This window comes from Octopus bimaculoides, chromosome 22, assembly GCF_001194135.2.
Source record: "Octopus bimaculoides isolate UCB-OBI-ISO-001 chromosome 22, ASM119413v2, whole genome shotgun sequence".
Lineage (NCBI taxonomy): Eukaryota > Metazoa > Mollusca > Cephalopoda > Octopoda > Octopodidae > Octopus > Octopus bimaculoides.
The window spans coordinates 29,131,562-29,141,151 of record NC_069002.1 but is presented as its reverse complement, the minus strand read 5'-3'; the positions used below and the strand labels follow the sequence as shown (position 1 = coordinate 29,141,151).

The window sequence follows — 9,590 nt, the reverse complement described above, 5'->3', positions numbered from 1 at the left end:
ACACAATGAATTTTTGTATGCAAACGTATTTATTACGATTTACGCAACGAACGTTTATATACGAACAATTGTACAACGAATGAACGCAAAGATATTCTTGCATCTTCACTTTGTAATTTAATTGTTATTTTATTACTTTTATGTGAATTAGAATAATCTCCAACCACGTAGAAAGAACAGGTTCACACTACACATAAAAACAAGAAGCTAACAAACAAATACATAAGCATATATAATTATGTATTACAATATTTGTTCTTGAAACTGTGTGTGTACATAAACAGTCACGCCATAGGAGGTTACATACACAAGCTTGAGTTTTACAGCAATTATTATCTGGACTGTTCTTATTGGGTTTACATGGAATCTGCCAATTCAAACACAAACTATTTCTCTTATATCTGCCTCTGTAAAAAGAGAAAACAGAAAAATACATAAACATCGTAATTAGAAATTTGGACGATCCTAATACGCCAGGAATATTGTAACTACATTATATCTATATCCTTTTATATACGTTTTCTCTAAAATGTGGTTTCTTTTCTGTGAGATTACTTTCTGATTATTTATTTATTTTTTTAAGTTGGCGTTGATATTTTATTGCTTCCAAACTTGCCACAGCATCTGTAGTGGCATCGGATATTTCGATTGCTTTGAAGTTAAGATTAGAAATTATTTTGCTATTTGCAACATCATTTCCACTACTGTACAATCATGTTGCATTTTGCAATTAGACAATTATGTTGCACAGCGAGTATAATCCCGAAAAATATGAATTAGCTTTAGCTATATATATAATTTTTTCTTGACTTCCAAGTTTACTTCGATATTGATATTAGATAGAACGAATATTTCCGAACGAGTGTATGTGAAGTATGTAACTGATTTTGAATGGATCAATTTTCAGTACAATAATGATTCATCAGTTCGCCCTCCAAGCAAACATGTTACCTTTTAGATTACTTCCACTTCTGGAATTATCATTCAACGGCTATGCCCATTGACATATGGCGTAGGTCTTAAGAGCGCGGGCTACTAGCCCCAAGATTCCGGGTTCGAATAATAATAATAATAATAATAATAATAATAATAATAATAATAATAATAATAACATCGAAAAATACCTTAGGAATGAGAACCCAGGTTCGAAATTTCCCCAAGACACCTGATGAAGGCTGGAGGGTATATCAGCCGAAATGTTGCGTTAACAACAAACAAGATGAGGACAAGTATCCGTCAAATGTAAATAATGTGAATAATGTGCATCACCTTCATGTTACTATCTTTGTATTGGTGTAGCACTACTGCTCTTATGCCATACTCAGAAGCGTCTGAAGCTACAATATTCTCCGCTGCAAGATCAAAGTGTGCATACGACAAATCAGATGTGAGTATTTTTTTTTTTTTTTTCGTCAAATGACTTTTGACAATTTTCCTGTCAATTCCATTTCATATCTTTTTTCAGCAGATTATTTAGTGGAACTCTCACCTTATGCATATTTGGAATATAATTTTGGTAATAATTTACCAATCCTAAAACTGCTTGTAACGTTGATATATTTGTCGGTTAGGACATATTTTTAATTGCGTCTGCCCTCCACGGGTCTGGTCGACGTCCATTTCTGTCAATGATTTGTTCTAAATATCTCACTTTCGGTAAACAAAATTCACACATTTCGTCACTTAAAATAAAGTAGTAATCCCTAATTTTTTCGAATACACATTTTACGAGCTCTACGTGTTGATCTCTGGATTTGCTTTTAATGAGAATATCACCTGATATGGAATTGCGAATTCACAGTCCACAAACATTGCATACATAATCTGTTGAAAAATCGCTGGTGCTACTTATAAGCCAAATGGTAACCTGTTGAATTTATACAGCCCTTTATGTGTGTTAATTGTTAAGTATTTAGAGCATTCATCCTCTACTCTGATTTATAGGTACGCGTCAGAGAGATCGAATTTAGACAATATCTTGCCACCATTTAATTTCACAAGAATATCCTCCGGGGCAGGTAGCAGATAGTAGCACGTTTTAAGACATTCGTTCAAACCAGTGGGAAAATCAGCACACACTCTGCTTTTATTATTGTTTTTTCTTAGCGTACGCAGTTGGTGATGGTTATTGACTATATTCCCCAGTTTTGATAACTCCAATTTTTTATAGTCTCTGTAACTCTAACTTTATCTGTTCTAACGTTGCGATCGCTACAATTCGGTTTTGTTTAAAAACTGGCATGGCGTTTTCTTTTCGTTGAAACTGCGCCTTCATTTTGGTGCAGAGACCTAATTTATCAGTCAGAACTTCAGGAAAAATATTTTAAATTTTTTTATTAATTCGTCTCATGACTTATTTCTACTGTAGGAAAAATCATTCACATTTTTGCAGAAATGATTTATGGGGAGGTCCTATGGTTTAAATAATTCCATCCAGTCAGTTCCGAATATATTTGTGATATTATTTAACACAAAAACCTTAGCTTTTAAGGATTTTTTTCGCGTAACGTAATGCTACCTATCAATTCGCCCTTAAAATATAACTTTTTTCCTGAAACGCCGCGGACGATTTTCGAAGTTTCGATTAATCTAGATCACCCGATCTTTATCAAGTATCTGTGTTAACTATTGAGATGTCGCAAACTGTATCCAGTTCTAACTTTACGTTTGTGTTATTCATTTTTACATAGACAAATTTTCTTTTAGGCTCGTTCGTATTTTGTCTGAGATGGTTGAATCTGAGAGCAATCCTTCCCTTCAGTTTTATTTACGTCATGTCATAGATTTATTATCCTTTGACATTCTTCTGCTATTGCCTGCAGTTTTAATTTTTGGTCCTGTTTTAATTCTTTTAATATCCGGGAACGTATATCTGCATCTTTGTTTGCAGTAAGCCCTTGAATAAAGATTAAGCACTTCAACATTAATTGTTTCCCCGAAACAAATTTCACCTGGTTTCTTCGCTAGAATATATTTACTATATTTTCCCGTTCAGTAGGACATAACATTCTTAAAATTACTTGTACTTTTTTCTTGTCGGACCAACTTTCACGCTCTTCTTTGAAGAATTCTTCGTATCTTCGTAAATATGCAGAGAAGGTAATTCCTTCTTCTGGTTTATAAATGAATTCTTCAGTCGAATTTGCTACGCTGTCTCGCGGGTACGAATCTGAAGTATTTTCAGACTTCTTCAACATTAATTCCTGAAACTGTTGGTGTTCTTGTTGTTGCTGTTGTAGTTGCTGCTGCTGCTGCTGTAATTGCTGTTGTAACTGTTGTTGCTGCTGCTGTAGTTGCTGTTGCATTTGCTGCTGTTGCTGTTGCAATTGCACCACGAAAACCAATAAGTTCTCTCTGTTGAAACGATGTTTTCGTACTAAAATAATTTTAAACATCTTCGAACAACTCATCACAACCTTTATATCCTTGTATTGGATATATAATATAACGAAGCATTGGAGAAAGGAAGTATTTACACGATGCACTATTACTACTATTACATAAGACGCAACGCTCTCTTTCGTGGCTCACAGTGAACTGCTTACCAACCTGAACTGCCAATCGCTCACAGATCTTTAATTTATAACAATGGCTCAGTCCATTTTCAGTCACAAGTGGGATGATTGGAATCCTTCCACAACAATTTTACAAAACATTTTCCACTTTCACTGATTCAGAAAATATTTTAGATAGTTACTATGACATTCTCTGAGACAAACACACATAGAAAAAAAATAAAAGAATTATCATAATTATTTCACTATTACTGATGCCATTCGCAAACAATTGTCAATATATAATTCTTACCTTCCATCGAAACGATCATAATCTGTTTCTGGCCTAGCATCGGACATTCTGCGATCTGGAAATGATATAAGACATCCTAGAACTTTAAAGTATATAAACATCCAAAGATTTCGAGTATGTTTTCTTGTGTATAGAAATATACAAATGACCCAACTAGTCTCAGCGGATATTTGAATAACCAGAGCTGTTACCGAGTTCTCAAAGTGGTGATATATACGCTAGTTTATTGGGGATAGCTCTGAAGATTATGCAGGATTCAGGAACGATGGACATCGATGTTTCGGCATCTTTATGGTTTATCAACATTACGTAACTGACCAGGATTAGGAGCCGAACTGGATCGTCATTCCATAAACTATGTACGAATAATGTGAAAACTATTTAATGGTATTGTGGCCTCTCTATATCTTTCTTGTCTGCGTAATTTGCATTTTCATACGCATTCACAGTTTAAAGAACGAAGCAAGTCTTAGATCGTCTGAAATAATTATGCAAAGCCAAAAGGCCTGGGATTTCTTAACTCGGTCATTACTTGCATATATTTTTATAAATGGATTCATTCTAGTTTCATATCCAAATTATATAATCTAATGAAGACGCGTTTGACAACTATTCCTGGGTTACATCTGAAGTGTTGAAATTAAGGTAGTTCTTTACGATTCTTGTGACAAGTCTTCCAGATCGGTCTGCGTCTTCGAAGGGTGTTCTTACGCTTTTGAAGCACCCGTACCTCACGAATCATTGCGTACGACCCATTGCCTCTTCAACGTAAGCTTGCCGAAGCATGTTCAATGTCTGTGTAGTAGACTTTCCAAGTTTAACGCAAAATTTCACGTTGGCTCTTTGTTCCAACTTCATGTCTACGACAAATATCGCAGATTACAGCATACACGTGATCACATAAACACAAATTTCTAAACTTGCGGAGTAAATACAACGATGTCTCTCGGTACACTGCCTAATGAAGGTCAGTAACTGGCCCAACTGTTTGCTGCCATCTGTTGTCGCCCCTTTTAACTAGTCCGGGGACCTTTCCATACCACTTCATAAATGAGCGATAATGCATATTATTGTATGATACAGATGAACACAAGAATAGCATGGGCCTCATGAAAATATTATGGAAGATAGAAAATGCTGCTGAAGAGAGTAATCTCGCGCCATTTGACTACATAAAAAACAATGACTCACCCCGCTTCTCTTAATCTCCCCTTCTCTCTCTCACTCTCTCTTTCTTCTCTTCTTTCATCGCCTCTGAGATTACTATGAAGTGATGGTAGTGGTGAATATTTACCTTGCTTCTGCGACGAGGCGCATGAAATGAGTACGCCGATGTAGAGGAGTGCAAGAGTTCTTCTCATCGCGCAACTAATGATATGGAATATAAGAAAGAAAGCAACTGAAGAATGTCATGCACTTTTACCTAACTTTTTAAATCTTAAATTGTTTCAATCATAAAAGCGAAAAGAACATCCTTAAGCTACAATATAGATGACATCATCGGTGAATAATCGTTTCGATTGATACACAAGGCCTGAAATTTTGGGTAAGAGGACTATTTGCTTACATCCACCCCTGTACATTGCTGGTACTTCTTTACTTCGATCCCGTAAGGGTGAAGCCCAAATTCGATCTCGGTGGTGATATTATTCAGAGCGTAATGACGGACAAAGTACTGTAAAGTACTTCGCCCGCTGAGCTAACGATTCGGCCAGCCAGCCACATTAGTGTTTGTTAGGGTGTTTGTTAGGTCTTCCACAAAATTACCTCAAAAGCAAACGCAACTCTCAGAAAACTTCTACTCTCAACCTAAAAATACCATCCAACCAATAACAACCATATAAATAAATGTCCATTCAACCCGCTTTTACATATCAACTCACAACCAAAAGTTCATAGTTTAAACATTACCTATTTCTTATATTCTCCAATTATTATTTGAGTGGTCTCTATATTTCTGTTGTACAAGAACCAAGCTATTTGATAATAATTACACAGATTAACCAAGGTGATGATACTTATACCGTGTCTGCACACAAACATACATACATACATGCATACATACACACACACACACACACATATATATATATATATATATATATATATATATATGTGTGTGTGTGTGTGTGTGTGTGTGTGTGTGTGTGTGTGTGTGTGTGTGTGTGTGTGTGTGTGTGTGTGTGTGTGTGTGTGTGTGTGTGTGTGTGTGTGTGTGTGTGCGTGTGTGTGTGTCTGTATTTCTCTGAGTGTGTTTGTGTGTGCTTGTGTATGTATGTATGTATGTATGTTTGTGTACGTATGTGAGTATGTATACATAGATATATACATAAATATATTTCTACGTATTTATGTGTGTAGGTATATGACAGTTTATATGCTACATAGATCAAACGTCCTTATTGTGTGTATAACTGTAAAGTTGAAATGTAATAAAAAAAAAACATACTTCAAGCTGTGGTCCTCGATATAAGAGAGAAACACGGCAATGCAAAGGCCATGTGTTGCATTTCTTATGCCGACAAACACCGGTTTCACATACTGCCTGCAGTGCTTTTTCAGTTAGCCATGATGTGGCCGGAAACGAATAAGAACATACAGCGTTAGTGACACTCTGATACGTGTATTGTCACTGTTGTTATTATTATTGATGTAGTTATTCCGCCGAGGTCGACTTTGCCTTTCATTTATTCGTAGCCATGGTTAAATAAGTACCAGTTACACACTGGGGGTTGGTGTAGTCGACTTAATCCCCTCCCACAAGCTGCCTTTGTGGCAAAAATTATAGGCTCATCCATTCATCTGATATGTTGCGGTAGAGCCGAGCGACTTCTTTGGACAAGGAATGCTGCTCAAGGAGCTGCCTTCCAAGTCATATAATGTTCTCAGCCTCATGTATGCAAACTTGGTCTAGGGATGCACTTTAACACTTGGTAGTTAAAAGATGTTGCTGAAGGGATATGATAAGACATTCAAAGGCAGTTTGAATCGATGTTAAGTCTCCGCCGCCTTGTTTTCGTTTTAGTAGCGGCGGTCTACGCCACTGTTTATGTGGAAATTATGTGTGTTTGTTAGTATCTTCTGGATTTTCACATGAATGGCTCGGATCGCATCAAGCGTCCAATCAAGCAGCCCAAATGTTGGTATGAGTACTGGCACTGCAAACACATTGTGGGCCGCAGTTCTATTGAATGCAGAGAGTTCTGAAGTCCAAAGTTTCTTTATTCGGCTGTAATATTCTTTAGTGACGCGTGATTTGTTACAGCTGTCATTGTAACATATGTTTTCATCCACCCCTAGATACTTGTAAAATTCCTCATCAGATATAGAGGAAACAGTTAAGTCGTTAATGCAGATGTTGCTAGTCTGATTTACAGTTTTCCCTCTTTTTACAATCATATAGCAACATTTATCTTGATCAAACTCCAACTCTATATCCTTTGAGAATGTAACCGGGTCATGGCTCCTTTTCCATTTCGTGCATATCCTTTGCATATAGTTTCAAGTCATCCACAAAGAAGCGGTGTGTAATTTTGGTATTTCTGTTTCCTTGTGAATCAGTGAGATATCCTTCAGACTTCCTTAACATGAATGCCATGAGATTTACAGAAAATATAAACAACATCACAGAGAGGCAGTCCCCTTGGTAAATGCCTCTGGGATACTTTATTTCATCAGTGATAATACATTCATTCCTTGTGTTTAATTTTAAGATGGTGGCCCACGATGAAGTCAGGTCAGCTATGGCTTTGACTATGCTCAGTGGAACATTAGCAAGTTGAAGGGCTTCTAGCATCCATGAGTGGAGAAAAGAGTCAAAGGCTTTCTTGTAGTCCAGCCACATTGAGACTAGGTTGCTTCTATGCTCCCGCACCTCTGCCATTACAGTTTTGTTTATTAACAATTGTTCGGCACATCCCCAGACTCACTTATTCCCAGTTGTTTGTTCTGCTGTAATGATGTTATTATTGGGCTGTCTGAAAGTTCGTGCCGATTTTTAAAGGAAAGAAAAAGGTCAATAAATACTTGCCATTACATTTTTAAACAACCAAATATGAACCATTTTGTTGCACAGTGCGTCTCCATCTTACCTTTAACTTGAAAATACCCTCTTCCCAGAATTGAGGTGGTTTCAGGGCAAATAAGTCGAAAGGCAAGCTACTATAAATCGGCACGAACTTTCCGGACAACCTAATACTTTCACAATGGCCTTGGAAGAAGAGGTTTAAGCATGCTGTATAAATTTTATACGTTAAGTTCTGACATGAAACTGGCAGGTAGTTTTTTGTCATGTGGGTGATTCTGCATTTGGGGATCAGTTTTGTCTCTGCTAGAACTAACCAGTGTTGTATGCTACTGTTCCTATTGATAGCTCGCTGTTACAGGTTGATCAAATATGGTCGGTAGAAGCTTAGCTTCCTGTACGATATCCAACAATCAAGATTTTTCCAGCTGCTTTTCCATCCTGAATTTTCTGGATTACAGTTACAAGGATATCACCATCAACGCTCTATGTCTTGAGTCTAATGCAGGGACAATAACTTCGTAAATTCAAGTGCTATAGGGGTTTAAAATAGAAGATGCCCCACAAAATACCTTATTAATCCAGAAAGACCATAAACATAAATTCATGCAAAACCCTAGCTGTAGGTTAATAAATCCCACATAAAATGAAATGGGAATTATTAGTAAATCCATGTTAAATAATATCATACGACTCATCAGAGCAAACACAAATCTTAATCTATAGATATGTAGTAGAGCAACTATGGAATGGCTTAAGAAAACAGAAGATAAATCGAATTTCAAATTTATCAATTTGGAGTTTTACATCTTGATCTCCAAAAGCTTGCTTCAAAAGGCACTTGAATTTAGTAAGCCATTTGTTACCATAAAAAACACTGATATAGATATAGTTATGAACGCAAGGAAAAGTTGGAAAAGTAGCAAGGGAGACAACAGTGATTTTATATGTGTGTGTATGTGTGTGTGTGCGTGTGTCTGTGCGTGTGCGCGTGTACACGTGCAAGCACGTGCGAACGTATGTATGATGCCAGTGTATGCATGTGTATGCGTGTGCTTGGGAGCCCGCTTGTAAGTGTTGTGTGTGAACAGGCGTGTCTGTATGTGAAAATCTGTGCGTGTATATTATGTGTTTGTGCGCGATAGACACATGACTGGTCTTAGACATTCTTGAAGGTTTCCCGCCACGTCTGTGTGTTAGTATCAATTGATAATGTGTGGGGTCGTGATTTAAGGCTGATACTGTGGACTGAACATGTCCTAACAGTCACTACCCTAAATGTTTTCTGTCAAACGTTTATAGAGAATGGACACGTAATTAAGTTTATAACATTTTGTACGCCTCCCGCTACTTCCGTACGTTAGTGTCACGTGACAATATATTTGCGCCAAAAAAGAAGGCCGACAAGGTTGAGTGAACATGTTTATTTACAATCAAGGCAAAACAAATTTAATGTGTCTGGTGGGAGAGTGGACAGAAGACGTTTGTATGTAGTGGCTAAAATTTAGGTTGTTAGCTGTGTAGGTTCCTCATGTTAAGTGGCAGAATGAGTTTTGTGTGTGAATAGTGATTTGTGTATGTATTCTGTTTAAAGTTTGTTAAGTCTTGGTTTGTACTTTTGTATGAAAGTATTTTCGTTGTTGATCTGCACTTCATCTGTGGTATTCGCTGAATATAGGTAGAGTGGAAAAACCTGGAATTTGGGTGGGGGGGGCATATGTTTATATATATATATATATATATATATATATATATATAT

The 9,590-nt window shown here is 36.7% G+C and overlaps 1 protein-coding gene across 1 annotated transcript; it reads right to left on the bottom strand.

Moving 5' to 3' along the window:
- Positions 1–94: 94 nt before the first annotated feature.
- LOC128250515 (uncharacterized) lies at positions 95–5,847 on the bottom strand. Its single transcript, XM_052975676.1, has 4 exons — positions 5,719–5,847; positions 5,102–5,175; positions 3,808–3,862; positions 95–407 (listed from the first exon to the last, which is right to left on the bottom strand). Exons 2-4 carry the CDS (start codon positions 5,166–5,168, stop codon positions 188–190), a joined length of 342 nt encoding a protein of 113 aa, XP_052831636.1. The 5' UTR covers positions 5,169–5,175; positions 5,719–5,847; the 3' UTR covers positions 95–187.
- Positions 5,848–9,590: the final 3,743 nt, after the last annotated feature.